Source organism: Zerene cesonia, chromosome 19, assembly GCF_012273895.1.
Source record: "Zerene cesonia ecotype Mississippi chromosome 19, Zerene_cesonia_1.1, whole genome shotgun sequence".
NCBI classification, from domain to species: domain Eukaryota; kingdom Metazoa; phylum Arthropoda; class Insecta; order Lepidoptera; family Pieridae; genus Zerene; species Zerene cesonia.
In genome coordinates this window covers 10,657,429-10,674,210 of record NC_052120.1, presented here as the reverse complement: position 1 = coordinate 10,674,210, position 16,782 = coordinate 10,657,429, and the positions used below count along the sequence as shown (strand labels likewise).

Sequence of the window (16,782 nt, the reverse complement as noted above, 5' to 3'; positions counted from 1 at the left end):
AGGGGCCGCTGAAGGACCCCAATTTAAAATTTAGATAAGCGGAATAAACGCGCGCCGGAATGTGCGGAAAGTCGACGCAGCCCGGCGCAAACATCCATATATTATTCGTCTCAAGTCTATTGGAGCCGACCGACCGTGCTCCGACCGAGCTCGCTCGCCATTGCACATCATATCTCGGCAATAATAAAGTAATAACGCTCTCAAATTTACATAATTATGTTTGTCGTTAGCTGTTTTGACGAGTTCATTCGGCACCGCTAATCACTCATCCATACTAATTAAATACTTTGCCAAAAGAACGTTCCGATGCGCCATTAGCGAGGCGCACTCGGAACGAGTTAACCCTTCCATTGACGGCGCATCATCCTGGAAATGCAAAGTGGTCATTGAGACCCCGTTTCGATTTAATTAAAGCCACTTAGCGATGATCTGCATGTGGCGGGGGCTAATTGCGTGGCTATAATGGCTCCATCGCAGCAGTCACGCTTCTGCTGCACGCATGCTAACGATATCATATTGGCGGCTTAGAATTGTTTATGCACATGATTACGGGCATTTTGAAAGGCCGCGTATATGGACAGTGGTCACAATCATAATACTTGCAGAATGTCACCTGTGCGCGGCGGTGTGCGTGCGCGCTCACGTGGGCCTGTGTGCGTGTGCGCGCACGCACATCGCGGCGGCCACGACGGAGCGAGACCAGAACACGCCCGTCACCAAACCGGAACCCGGCCACTCGCCGCGGCTTCGGGTTAACAACGTATTCACATGAGAACAAAACATCAATTCGGTATGCAAATTCTCAAAAAATTGTATGAATAAATTCACAGAACAGGTACGGCCTAATTGCCACCGTAGTGAGCGATGTTCATAAAAACTATAGGTTTATCTCGCTTACGATCAACGGCTTTCATGTTTATGGCCAAAGTTATAATTATAATTAGTGGAATACAATAATTAGCATATTAAATACGGCGGGTCGCGGGCTCATTACTGCGGTAATTGAAAACATCGCGCTCTTATAATATTCCAACAATAATAATTCTTCATTAATAATCAACGCAAAGTACGTGCAGTGATTAATTTCACTAGTAAACATACGATTACGTAACCTTCTTTTCATAACATTTAAAGGAAACGTCAAATTACCGTTCATTAAAGATTTAAATATGGTTGTAATATTATAATTTCTGTTATTTCACGTGAAGTCAAACAGCGCAGACGAACCTCGTATTTCGATGCGTATCCAACAGTTAAACCTGAATGCCTAAAGACCTTGCATGAACATTGCGTACTAGAAGATATATTGTAGATGCAGTTACATGTTCGGTGTTTCGTTTATAATGATATGACCTCTGAGACAACGGCTCAATAATACGCAATAAGACAAAAAAATAATATGTTTGTTTGATAAAACAGAGAATAATGTGTTATTGTAAACGAACCTCTAATTTTCTTTAAAATAATTAAACTGGTTATAGCGTAACCTACCTAAAAAAACGTTTCGTTAAACGTATCACAATTTTATAGCATAACAAACAACGCACTAGGCGTTCGGCAAACCAATGCAAACTCATGAAAACAATTCACTCGTTTAGTTGAAATTAAAGCACCACAAGATGTAACGTTATACAGTTCAGTTCCGAGTGCAGTATATTATAGTAATAAGAGGTTGCGCGAGGTGTAGATGGGAGGGCTCGGAGTAACGAGTGTTCTTCACAGATAGCCATCGGAGCGACGGGTTGTGCGCCGATACGCGGCGCTGTGCCGCGGCGGAGGTCCCGTGCTCTGTGTCGAAACGCGAACAGTCATTTTAAATTTAATACTAAAAATATGAAGTGATACGATTCGGAGATCAGAAAAAGTTTACTTAGCCAGAAAATAAAAACCGTTTAACTACTATGTCCCGTTCGATCTCTCCTTTGGCAGTCAAGAAATAAATTCGTGTGTTAACGCTTTTTTAGAATATTTATTTGGAAAATGTATCTTCAACAGATTAATGCATATATATAATGTATAGATGTACACTCAGCATCTGTTTCGGTGACAGCCGATCGTGCACAGCACTCGCCACGCTCACCTTAACAACTTTGCATAACATTCTCATTCTCGGCTGCTCGTTTAATGGTTCTTCAAACAGTTTTTATCTAACTGTAATGTAATCCGCTTTATATTATACATTAACATAACGACGGCGAACATGAACATAATAATGAAGTGCGTTTCCGACCTTCGGCTTGACTCCATTACAACGATGTAAAACTTAAAACAACCAAAAGGCAGCACTTCCGAGCACGGGCCGAGCAAATAATAAAGCCATCTTAAAACCATTTCCAACATATTCGACGTCCAATTGTACTGCACTAGAATTAAAACGGGAAGGGAAGGGTAAATATTTTATCTTGGCCCTTCAGACCCCACTCTTTAGGAAAGGGATAAAAGGTCTTGGTGAATTACTCAAAATGAAAAGTGTTTACCGAAAGCACTCTCCGGAGCGGGACCGGCCATATTGTGCTCGCGCCGCGGCGCGAATAATAACTTCACAATTTGGCTACTCTTGCTGCCAGCGGCTGACCCCTTCCGCGGGACGCGTGTCCTGTTATTGTTTACTTCCCTCAATACGCGTTTTATATTCCGTCGACATGTGTGCAGCGTAACTTTACATGTATGTACGGGATTCGTGATTCAACAAAGGGAAACATTGAGCCAACACAATGAATTATTTGCTTAAATATGTTATCACGAATGGCTAAGTGGAAAGTATTTTATTATAGATCGTGCAATTAAAAGCACATAAAATGAATGCTTCGTGAAGACGCATTTTAATGTACCCTTAATTAGCGGATCCACTCTCATACAGGAGCTATAATATTTATATAAACTTCTTTTGTACCAGTTTTGTTTGTTATTGATCATTCCGAAACTCTTGCTTTGAAGAAATAGTCTCATTAGTAGAGCCGAACAAAATTGCAGTTTTTTTTATAAGATATCTTTATAAAAATGACTCTTATAGAAGAGTTTTAGCTTAGAGACTTCAAAAGTAGTATTAATTTAAAGAGTGCTGCAGGCTTATTATTACTTTCGCTGTCCACCTTCATGTTAATTAAATGTAAATGTTAGCGCATACGTTAAGTAATAATAAGGCAAAGAACTCGAAGAAATCACACACAAACACACAGACGCGTATCTCAGGTAATTAATCCCTGTCTGAGTAATCACATTGGAAACACGTAATTAGAATTAATTGGACAATTTCAGGAAGACTACTTTGTTACGAGCCGAGGAGCTTAAACAAATTAGCCGCATTGTAGTGCGCGCGGTCAGCTGGCGTTGCTGGCGGCGCCGGCCGCTGGCCGCTGGCAACACCTACCTGCGCACTATATTGTACGCGTAGCACAATAAACGGTATAATTAGCAGTAAGTACATGCAAGTACAAGCAGATTTAGAAAAATATAAATAATTTATAAAGGACTTTGACGTCAGTATTTTTTTGTCAGTTTTTAGTGCGTAACCGGAAACGCGTATGTGTTGTTAGCTTATATTTATAACTCAAAATTTAGCATAATTATGATCACTATCTCTTGTTCGCGTTTAATGCATTACTAAAAATAGGGATATTGGTGAGTAAATCCACAAACGGGTTGTTTTTTTTTACATATCTACCTAATACCTATTCGTCAGATGGATTCAGGAGGTCTCACACTCAAATGGCAAGAAGGATAGCATTATAAGTTGTAACATAGTGTTTACTCGCGAGCCACTAGCCACCGCAGAGTATCGGCGATGCATCGCGTCGGATTATTCAATAAAACCCCCTAACTATATCTATACGATAAGATAACTAACTCTTGCATTTCCGTTGAATTTTGTTCTTATAACGAAACATATGATGGATGCTATATGCTCAACAATGTAAAAGAATGCTTCTTCGTTTCTTTAGTAGATTTACATTATTCATTTACTTAAAAACATCTTTATAAAAACATAATGTTCAAATACAAATTGAAGTGGCGAACCGTAAACAGACAAAAAGCGCAGTTGACGTAAAGAGGTACGATTTGATTAATTAGATGGCCCGAGCGGCGCGCGGCGTGGCTCAGTCTGTCTGTTTGTACACCCGTATGCGTGTACGAGATAGCGGGCAGGTGCCGCTGCTAATAAAAATTAAAGTGCAATTTAATACGAGTGGCGCTTATCTTACAGATTCTATCTGATAAATTATTTCCTTACAAGATATGATACTTTATTTCGAAAGATCACTCCTTGCCATTGTGTTCTAATAAGCCCCATTAAGTTTCTGAGCTTTGTATGAATGCGCATTTGTCATTGAATCTTATTAGAGTATAAGCTCTACAGACATCGCTGGAACGACACATGACAAGTGATGTCTGTGCATTGACCTCATTCAAATAGGGAAAGATTGTGAAAAATTTACAATAATTGCACAGGCGGTGCGTGGAATGCGTCGTCTGTGGCTGGAGGGGAGGAAGTGGAGGGAAGTCGTAAATTGAGAAGCGCACGCACGTCGCCCACGCGCCGCGCCGCCGCCGCCCGCGCCGCCCGGCCACCGCGCATTCTTGCACTATCACGTAACTGACGACGATGGACTCCAATAACGACCGCGGCTTACAAGAAAACACGCTAATTTGACTATCAACTGTCTCTAGTTGGATCTCTATTCAATGATTAGAATGCTTTTTTCCTCATAAACGATTGTTATTCCACGATTTTCTGATAAGTTCAATTTATATGAAACAACATTATTGCTCGCCTACTTTTACCATGCCGCCATGTAACAAATGTGATGGTTGTTTATCAGATATATGTTGGCAAATAACACAAGCAGGTGCTTGTGCTCGAGCTCGAAACCTTCCGAGGCAATGAGGTAGTAGTGAAATAATATATTATTTGCATAATGAGATATCATTATGAAAATGTGCAATAACACGATCGTAGTAATAATTAAATGTTATAAAAATATAGCAAAAGAACCCTAAAACCCATATTTAGAACTTTATGCAGTGTAACGGAACCGTTCATGTTGTAATTAAATATTTGTTGAGAAACAAAAAACTAGAATAGCTGAATGCGATAAAAACACCACAAACAACGGTTCAGGCCTCAGGGTGCATAATTTATGAATGGGAAATCATAAAAGACCCCAAGAATGCGACCTTGACCCCGTCGCGCAGGTGCGCACGCGACACAAATATCATCGCGAGTCACTCACCCCCCGCCGCCCCGCCACCCCGTCGCCCCGTCGCACCCCGCACCCCACGCGGCCCGCCCCATGCCCCAGCAGTCCCGTTACATACGCAAATTGCGCTAATTAATGTTATCCACGGGTAACATTTGCGCTAATTGATCAGAAAGGTCAGCCGGCGCTCGGCGATCGACAGTTATTCTGCTTCTGCGCTCACTAGTTTAAGTTATCAGTTTTAATTTAGAACTGGAGATTTTAAATATATATCAGTGTCGGTACCAAAATACTGTACTGTACCTTGTACAGCAAGCTTTAACCGTACATAATGTTGATATACCTACTTAGAATCATACTTAAAATACGTACAAGGGTGTCGTCGCTAACATCGCATAAAAGTGGACAAAATGAAAGGCTTTAATTATTCAAAATTAATTAAAAACGTTTCATTTATTCATCATTATACTTATACGTACGAGTCTATGAAATATAGATAAAAAAGTTATACAAGGCCAAGCTGAAGCAAGGAGCGCGGTCGGCGGCTAACAGAACTCATGACCACGTACTGAGCGCATTGCCTTCGCTAGCCGCTACCGGATCGCATACCGACGGTAATTCACTTCTTATATTCGATCCAACTTCAAATATGTATTAACAAAAAATTTACAATTTTAATACTGTCTTCGCATGTAATTGGCCTAAATGGTAATATGACTGCAAACATCACTCAGCTTTGCGAGAACCGTAAGGATATAAGACGCAGTGAAGTTGAACTTCATTAAATATAACCTCTACAACGACTTTGCTCTACATAGATGATTGGAAGCAAATTTACGTTTATTACAATCATATCTATTTCTCAACAATCATACTTTGAGGGGCTAACCTTATAACGAGATTGGAAGCATATTGATCGCGCAGTGATGCTCAATTACAGCGAGTAACCGCAAGCGCGGCGCGAGCGGGCACGTGCGCGCTGATGAGATGCACGCCACCCGAGCCAAAACTGTTCAATTATGACTTAATGGGATCCGCCGGCAACCTGCCCCATTATATCGTGCACAACAACACTTGCGACGCTTATGAGATGTACGACTTGACCTTTCGGAGATCCAAAAAAGATGTTTATTTCCTTTCGTTCCATTACAATCTATAATCTCAACCAATATTGTAATGTGACTTTGCTTAATGTTATATTATCGTATAAGCTTTAGAATTTTATTTATTTTGTATAAATTCATTACACCTCTATTACCTATGCCTGTACAATTCGTAAAATTATAAGGAAAATATAGCTGTTGGCAAAATACAATGAATTATGAATGCCAATAATGACATGTAACGTCTTAAATAACATTTACAATTATAATTCCATTGACTAGTGATTATACTCGTCGCTCGTCAACAACGCATCCCGTAACGAACAGTTAGGTCAACAATTACACGGTGCCGTTAAAGGGCAGCTCAGTCTGGACTTAATGCATGCATAGCGGGACCTCAACGGACGCAGGTGGCCAACGGGACCCAAAGGTCAGGAGCGCCCTCGCGCCCTCGCGCCCTCGCACCCACGCCGTCGACCCTCCGGCTGCCAAATCGCGGCACATTCTCACAAAACCTTTTACAACCTCTCCGAATGTACTTTGAACAACTGTTACACACTTTATTTAAGATGAATAGATTTACTTCGCGAGGGTCTTGAATTTATTTCTATTTGTAAGTCGATAGCTCCGTTAACAACGAGTTGTAAAAAACAATTATGCGCATTGAAGCCTTCAAATATCGAAACATAACAGATTATTTTAAAAGTTAAGTTAGGCAATAAAAGCGTAGCTGTATTCAAATGCTTTCTTTTATGGCAGTAACTGTAAGGCGGTGCGCGTAACGGCGTGCAATTTTTACGATTTCGATTGTTTCTGTTTTTTAACTTTTTGTTCGAGACAATAAACTAGAAAGTCACGTGGCCGCGCGACGAAGCCGAATACTTTTTGCCGATCGCTTTCCACGGCACAAAAGCCCTCGTAATTGCTTCTTCGAGCCTTCCCTAATTCGATAATAGAAGAAATAATACATTTTTTGTTTGAATGCATTGTCACGAAGGACGTTTAAAATGTTTACCGTTGATGAGAAAAAATTCCAACATTTCTAAAGTTAATGTGTAAAGTGTTTGCGGTGCCGTAACCGAATTGTGTTTGATTACACGTGCCTCCTCCCCCCAACTGTAATCAAATTGGGAGGGTCGAGAGCAATAGAGTACGTGTAAGAGGCAAATAAACCAAAAAGAAAAATAGATGCTAAATCAGCCTACGGGGTGAAAATATAGCTCGATAGTTGTTTCAAGCTCTTAACTGGTCACCACCAACTCGCCAGTTATGCGGCGACTGACAACTGCGACATCCGCATTTAGGTGTTTCATTAGATATACTATCTTTGTTTAAAACCAACAACAACGTATATATTAAATGAAGCTTTAATGTCCTTCTTTGTGGAAAGATTCATTGGTATCGAGATATTAACTGATTAAAACGGAAGCTTGTTACCTGACGTTAAAGATAAACATTATTTAATTAGATTAAACTTACTAACGAAAGATAAGTAAAAATATTTTTTGCCTGATAACATTATCTTGGGAAGCAATAGGTATATAAACGAATACGCGTAACGCTACGCAGATGAATAAAATCTGTGAAGTTGACATTCCACTGAGTGCCAAATAAGCGGTGGCTGCTCGGTTCAAAAGACGCGGTTTATTTATTAAAATGTGTTTACTTATATTTGACTACGTTATTGCGTTGCCTTAGTGCCATCTATAAAGCGGAAAGACTCACCCGAGGTCATGTCAGCTCGAAGGCAGAGTCCAGACAAGCAGCCTCGAGCGACCCTCGCCGGCTCGTCGCTCGGGCCAGAAAAACTAAAGGTCACAGGGGCCCAGCTAACGGGACCGGCTGCTCACCGCTCACCACCAACCCTCCGCCGGCCCTCGTCACACTCACCGGTAGCCGTTGGGACACAGCTATCGCGCTCTACGTGTACACTAACGGCTTTCTATCGTTGCGTTTATAGCTTATAGTAATAGTTTTGTTATTTCAAAAACACAATTTTCATGTATAACCATGCTCGAATGTCATTATACTTATTTTAATCTAGCACCTTTAAATGGTGGCGCATCATTATACCGTTACATTGCGTCTGTTGAGTTATTTTACTAAAATATGCATTTCGGTTGCGACCGATCATGTCGATTACAAAGTAAGGATAGGAGAGAGCGGTTTTATATGCAAACCGACTCACACGGTACTCGTTAGCACGCAAATTTCTTTCTAGAAAGATATAATGTTCATTTGCGTACTCTCGCCGTGCTGCAGAGTTCTGGGAATGTGGGCGCTTTGCATACAGTTTAGGTGTGGCGACAGTTAGCGCGGACACCTCGGCCGGACAGGTGCGCCGCGGCGCCTGGCGCACTAGATATCTCTTCACACATCATCATCGGCCCATGTTTACTCCCATTGCAGACACACAGGTCTCCCAGAGGATTAAGGTCATCTTCCACGCTGACCATCCTGACCCGCGGTTTGGCAGATGTAACATGTATTCGAATTGTAATTTTTGGACATGAAAGTTTCCTCACGATGTTTTACTTTACTGTTTCGAGAAAAACTAATGTGGATAATGTGCAGAAGAATAAAATAATCAAATTAGTTCCTACACGCTTTCTTCGTTTCGAACTCCAGATTAATGTCCGAGCTCCTAAGCACTGAGCCACAACTGCCCTTCACACATAATATTTTATAAAATTATCTTCTTATGAATGGCGGCCTCACACAGTATGGTAAACATATAAAGAAAGTATGCATGTGAATCCGAAAGGGCATGAATAACATCCGACCATACAGCAATACTAACTCGTCTTCCTAAAATAATTAATTTCCTCTACTACACGACTTGCAAATATTTGACGATATTGTGTGGAACTTGCGCACTCAGTCGGCGCAACCACTAGACCAAGGAGTAGTGTCTGTAATCGTTTGTCATGTTTTAAATGCTCGCTCACCATCGATATGTTACGATAAAATGATACACACCATTAATCGCAATGTTCAACTGGAATACATACAGTCACTTGAACATTATCAAATCGATTAGCATTATTTTATATTTTGGGTGGGCAGTTGTAAATCTTCTTCTCCGATTGATTTAAAGTTAATAAAGCTGAAAACTTTTTATGACTATTTGCTTTAAACCAGACTCCAGATATGATCTCCGACTATACGAAACAAAGCGTTTGTGGCTACAGTTACTAAACTCGACTTCAGCTAATGTCCCAATACTAAAAATATTGCAGAATACGAGGGAATGAAAATAATTTCTCTGAACTTGAGTCGATTTATAAGGCCCCGGCGATAGTTGCGGTGATATTGAACTGAATAAATTAATTGTAGAAAGTAGAGTGACCCGACCGGCGCGGGCGCAGTAAACAAGACGGGGAAAAAACTGCTTTGCATGTTCCATGAATGCACTTATAGTTTTTTAGCTAGACTCTTTCTCCAGCTCCGCTTGCCCCATAAATAATAGGCGAGGCATGAGTGCGCACGGCCGGGCGGCAGTCGCGAGCGCCGCTCACGCTCCTCGCTCGCCCGCTTATCGCGCGCGCTGCATCTCCGGTATGAGCCGCACTATTCCTCGTGCTGAGCTTGGATTCAAATGATGCAATTGTCACAGTTCAGGCTTCTCTTGGAACTAGGTCAAAAAGCCAAGGCACTATTTCGGTTTAAACGCTATATGTGTTTCATTCTATGCTCTTTGCAGAGATGAATAGATTAACGTTGGCAATCCTCTTACGTTACGCGCGTTTCTACTTGAAATCCCCAAACACAGAATCTGCGACCTACATTTTCATAATGCTAGAGAAGCCTCACACTACTGAGGCAGCGCGCAACGTGCATACATGTGCAAATTTTTATGATCGCAATGAGCATTTACATGCATTTTAGTGCATGTAGTTACATGATCGTGTAATATTCAATAGATTTTTTGCACAATGTAATTACACGTGCAATGACGAGTACTTGAAGTCGTCTGCTATTGTAGGGACGTGGAGACATACCTACCAGTAGGCATATAGTGCGTACTAAAGAATAAAGATCAATTCGCAGTGATCGGTAGATTATAAGGTAAAACTGACAGAAACTTACGAAAGAAAAGCATAAATTATAAATCCATAAAAGTCTAAATGATAAATGTGGGCAAATCTTGGAAACTAACAATGTGCAGAAAAAGGAATAAATTATAGTACTTTGCACCGGGAAGAAAGAGCGCTGGCTTCAAAATGTGATTGATTTTCGGATTCCGAACAAAAGCTAGCAAAAAAATGCGCCGACCAACCTGGTCGTATGCAAATCCTTTGTTACCTTGGTGCCCTCTCCTGCACGCTATTGACACCTTTATTCACAGCGGTAATTATGCACAAACTCGATTGAATATTATAGTAGTGTGATGCGAAACTTTTTCACATGACCACCGCAGAGAATAATCTACGATCTACTCGTAAGTGCATTTAGAAATTTCAATACGCATCGAGCCCGCATTTATTTCGAAGTTCTCAGAATTCAACAAAGCGTCCGTAACTGTCGTCCAAAAAAACTAAACATCAAATAAATTTTGATAAGCGCGAATCTGATTTAATTTTTACATCGCACGAAGATTTTAAAACATGTTCGTGTGTTATTGTTTTGTCGAGCGATAACAATTATAATAAATTAAGTACAGACAGGTCGTAACGAGCCCAGCCGGTAGTTTCATGTTAATTGCAGTTATAACTGGATTTTAATTTTTGTGTAGTTTAATTCGTATTTAAATAATAGTGAAGTTTTTTGCGAGCGAACATGCGTCGTACAAATTTTTGTTTAGTTCCTCGGGAAGATCGTTATCAGTTATATGGTTAATGGTGGACAGAACTCGCGTGAACACAGCTCTTGTGTATCTCATATCAAATAATTTGCACAATTTTGAATGAATATCAATTCTCGCGTTTGTGAATTAATTAAAAACAAATGAGATTATTATTTTCATCGATATTATAGAAAAAGTTATGCAATAATGTTAATAATAAACTATTGTCAGCAATTACAGCAAATACAGCATAGAACTGCGTTCCACCGGAGCAATTACCTGATTAATATTCAGACAATTCGTGGATTCGTATGAACGAGTTATGATACCACGACGGTGGTACATAAATTTTAACCCTTTACTTAAATGCTTATTATAGGTGAGGAGTATTACTAGAATCAAGGAAATGATTTTATTTTGTCTATAATACCACCGTCAAATACAGAATTAAACCAAAGGAAGGTAAACAAAGGGACACGTGGATGCCTTATAACATATACATATGTATGTACTCGATGAATGCTCTCAATTCATTTAAGGATATAAATCAGGCCGGGACTTTTGCCGGTAACAGAGGTCTGGTGCTGCTTTTTGTTAGTTTATTGCGATATAGGTGAATGCGCAACATGGCAAAAAGACGTTAACCGTTTATGTCCGAATACAAAGATATCGCCCGGTGCATAGAACACATTAAAATCGCCATTAGCGCCGCGCTCGGCTCCGTCTGCACGCTCGCAATAAATCTTCCAAAAAAATTATTCACCGCGGCAAAAACTCATAGAAATGGATAGAATATGCAAGCTTGATTGTTCGCCGGAGAAATGAAAAAAAAAACGCGCAGATGGTCACAGGCGTAGGCGCAGGCGCAGGTAGCCAGCGCCGCATGCAAATGTGCGAACCCTGCGCCTCACGTGCGCCCTCACTACATAGCGCTGTATTTGCTATAATTTGATAGTACATTGATTGCTTCGTTTATCGATCACATGCCATATATGAAGTCATTACTTGAAATATCTTGGATTAATAATAACATGGAATTTATATGAATAATTTTTTATGGTTAGTCCCATTTATTTTAAAATCTTTTGGTATACCTTGGCATTGCTGTTGTCTTGATGAAATTTTGTAGCCAATAATGTATGGATAAACCCATATATTATGACTCTTCACGATAATAAACATCGCGATATAGACAGAAATGAGTATCGCCATACTCATTTCTGTAGTTTCTGATTACATTTCACAACGTCTCCACGTGTTACCTGCGGTCCACTTCACGTGTTACCTCGTCATGCAAAAACATTTGAATATCGGCGTGTTAGCTGTTGCGACCCGACTGCCCGTCTTGCTAAAGCTGAATAGTAATCGCGTACATTTGTTCAACAACAGAAATGTTTTATTTAATTTATATTTGCACGAGTGATTTAAATAGAACAACGCAAGAAAATTAGCAATAAAACATGTGCTTCGTTATGTGAAAATTATAGCGTTACGAACTTATAATTATACGTTTATCATGTTTGCGTTGGATTCAAAAACAAAATGAAATTAACTCCGAGCCGTGTTCACGTATCTAGTTCTTTGGAGCTGCGGATAATTGTTTGGAATTAACAAAGCGACTCGACAGGTCGCTTCGATAAATTAGTTATTATTTATTGGGCTAACGATGATGATGTGCTTTCGAAAAGTCCGCATCACCGCGGAGCTATTAATTTGAAAGCGATTTAGATAAGACAAGGGAAGATGCCGAGAATGGGATCGGTGACAAAATCGTGGACAGCTTATCTGTTCGGCTCCACGGAGCATTGACATGCAAAGCGCGGTGTGCCACAGGGCTGCCCCTTTGGGCCAATGATATTTGATATTTATATTTTCAGACTGATGAGGATGTATTTATGGAAATGATGAAATAATAAATGGCTATTTTTTAAATGTTTAAGTAAATTTGAAAGATATTTCCATAGATTTAGTGAATAGTTAAACATAATCTACGAGAAATGAAATAAAATAATAAAATGTTACAGAAAACGTAAGCACGTATTATGTAAGCGTAAATTTATGTTTTTATGTGTGCTTGAGAAAAGAGTGGAGCTTGTACAATAAACGTCAATAATGATGACAATCATGCAAGAAGGTGTGAAAATGTCTGTTTTCAATCTCATCTAAATAATTAAGAAGTTAGTACTTCTAGTCTGTGAAATGATAAGAAAAACGTTTTCATTTAAGTGTGATAAAAAAGTAATGATTATGGCATTTGTTAAAAAAGTGTAAAAGAAAATTAGCTTCTGGTATATCACATACAGCATTGTAATTGAGTCCACGTAGTTATAGAAATGAATTCACCATTGAGCCAATACTTGTAAAAAATCTTATCTGAGAACCTCTGAATATAAAAAAGACAGTGATTTCTTGAGATAGTACAACCTTATATAAAAGCGCTCGGTCACCGCGCGCGGCCGCGGGCACGTCGCGGGCACGCCGCGGCCGCGCGCGCGTGCGGAACGGACAACGCGACATTTTGTTTCATCAATACTTATACCTAATTACTTACCAAGTTTTTAAATTAGTGTGAATTGTAATGCTTTTTACGCAGCACAATTAAACGGTGATGGTGTAACGGGAACGACATTGTAGCGACAATATTGCCGACATTTTAAACTCCAATTTAAATTCGACAAAGGACGACTCCAAATTAATTGTGTGTACTTTTAAGAACTTATGCTATTTCCTGTTTATGATATTTCGAAAGGGGAAAAGTATAAGTTAAGGAAATTTGAGGTGACAATAATGAAAACATAATCCAGATTGTAAACCAATAACAATATAAAAATAAAAAGATAAAACATGCGTTTAAAAGAGCAGCTTTAAGCTTCCCCTCTCTTCTCTATAGAAACTTCTCTCTTTTTAACTCACTGAGCCGATGCTCAACACTAAATCTAATATTTGGACAATTCAAACGTGCTTCAAAAGGAAGTATTCTCAATTTTAAGCGTCATTTTGGTTTATCGTATAAAGTAGTTAGAAATCGCGTGTTAGCTTCATTGATAGAGCTTTAACAGACAAATCACATAAGGTTGTAAAACACTATAATTACGTGGGCATTAATCAAATATCCGCGGCGACATGTTTCGGTATGTCGCCCGTCGTCCTGTCGGCTGTCGGCCTGTCGGCCTGTCGGCGCGCAGGGCGGCAAAAAGCGCTCCCACGCCGACGTGACGTGGCAACACATACATACACACACGCACGTCACTCATTACGTCATTCATCACATTGCACACATTCTGTATTTATTTAATGCCACTGCATTGATTTGTATTGGGGATAATGACAGCATCACACAAACGCGATAAAAAATATTAGAATTATGTGAATGGAGCATAGATTGTATACATTAATTGAAATTTGAAATAGAATTACAAAGTTTTATGATTCACCCAAATGTGAAACATTCTTATCATTAAATTACCAATATATTCGGTTACAATAATATGAATAATATCAGATACATAAAGGATACAATATTTCAACGATAGCTTGCGGAGCCCTAAAATCTATATTGACCCATTTACATTGAGTTGCGTTGACTAGACATGAGCCGGTACATAAAATAGTGTCTTGTATAACAAACTGCTTATCGGGAGCTCGATATGTAGATTATTGAATAGAGTCGAGCCTTATACGTCGGCTTTCAATGGTAATCATAGGCGAACGCAAAAGGCGACATTATGCGGCTTCGCAACGGTACTGCGCAGGCTGCAAGCGCGCGGGACCCACTCATCATTTACCGACACGGCTGTGAGTAGCACTTAATGATTTTAATGAGTAATTATGTGAACCCAATGAGTTAGTTTTAATGTAAGCTAATTATCTAGTCTATTCGGTTTAAAACAAAATTTCTACTTTCACAAAATATTGAAACGATACATTAATATCGATCCATCCACCTTCCCTAATAATATTGTTGCAAAGAAGCAGAAACATCCATAAAAAAGTCTCCGGTGATATTATAGCATTTCCTATGTACGAGTAATATCTATGTACGAGTTAGTATGTACGAGTTTTGAATATCCTTGGAGGCCACTCCGGAGCGAGCTGATGAAGCGCCTGAAACGCGCGGAAGCTGCGGGTGTGACTGCGGTCACCGCTCTGCCGCTATTATATTTGGAACAAACGAAATTTCTCACTCGTTAGAGCGCGCTAGCGTAATGAATCTCATCAGTAATGGTCCAAAGCGTGGTTCCATCACGTTTACACTTTTTTTGCAGATTGTGCCACGAAATAGCCTTAACTATTAAAATTCAGTGAAATTTCTCCAATGAATGTACCACGTTTCTTTGAAGGCAAGTAGAAACGAGAAGGCGCGTTTCGTCCGCGTCGCTGCGATACGTGGAAACGCCGTTTCTCTGATTGAAATGTGTCACCGTGTAATGTGTTCCAAATTTGAATCGGACTCGCTTTGACAGTTTGAATCGAACGTTTGGAAAGCGATCGAACGTTAGAGTTCCGTGAAGCGCGCGGCAAAAAGCGCGGCGTCTGCGCCGAAAGCTTCCTCCGACCCATTCATCCCGTAATTAACGCGCACAAAAACGGACCTAGATGAGAATTAGAAATGTTTCGGTGCTCACCGCGCGGTAAAAAGGGCTGCATTTGAATTAATTCAATTAAATCGTTTTGTCTCTCTCGGCCCGCGGGCCTCGGCTGGCTCGATTCATTGAACTAAATGTCGTCGAATTTGTTTTTCCCGTTCACATAATAAGAAATGGAGAATTAGTGACGGTAGTTCTCGGTACGCAGCTGGGCGCGGGCGCAGGAAGGAGCTCTGGCACGTACAAAAAAATTAATTAGGCAATTTAGGGACCGCGTTAGCGTGATATTCAAATGAAGGAAGCACCGCGGTGCATTGTAATTGCTTCTTTCGGTGTGAGAACGTGATAGAAGTGATATCGACAGTGGTAGAGTGACACTTCACGGCTCGAGGCAGTCTATAAGACGCCACAGACGAATATCACATATTTGGTAAGTATACTACGAATATCTTATTTTTCATATCGGCTGCTAAGAATCGTACTCTCAATCCACTAATCGTTTCACATCAGCAAATGCTTGAATATTCAAAACAATAATCATATAATAAGCGAAATATCGCAACATATAGATGCGATATGCGATTGATATGTTTTTGCAAAATGGACTCTATTTGCTTACCGTTAAGGTCGAGCACCATCTGAGTGTTGAAGAAGCCGCTGACGTCACCGCGGCCCGACACTGCAACAACGATACTTTATTAGTTACAAGATATACATTCATTACGTCATGAAATTATTTCGATAAAGAGACTAGACATAAACAAAAAGTGCAGGGTTCTAACCAAAAATCTACACAAAATACTGTAGAATACGTGTACCAATTAATTTTAAGTAGAGCTTGTTAAAATAATTTTCTTATTAGCTCTCTGGTACTTTTGTTTGGTCTAGACATATAATTGATTTGCGTATAATTAACAGTAATCTACCCCAATGTGGCTGCAGTCACTGAAAAAATGAGTTCCATCTCTTGTAAACATGAATCAAAGATCAAGGTAACTGAATATCTAAAACCATGTCCAAATATCCATTACATTCGTATATAAACACACTGAATGGTTTTAGGAAGACACACGTCTTGATTCACTAATGAAGTGATTGTTGCTGAGCCA

General features: G+C 39.9%; 1 protein-coding gene across 1 annotated transcript in view; it reads right to left on the bottom strand.

The window, feature by feature from the left end:
* LOC119834545 (silk gland factor 3-like) overlaps window positions 1–16,782 on the bottom strand; it is a 61,681-nt gene that overhangs the window by 32,516 nt on the left and 12,383 nt on the right. Inside the window, exon 2 of the mRNA XM_038358936.1 lies at window positions 16,293–16,352. Coding sequence (XP_038214864.1) covers window positions 16,293–16,352 — 60 coding nt within the window. The remainder of the gene's footprint in view (window positions 1–16,292; window positions 16,353–16,782) is intronic.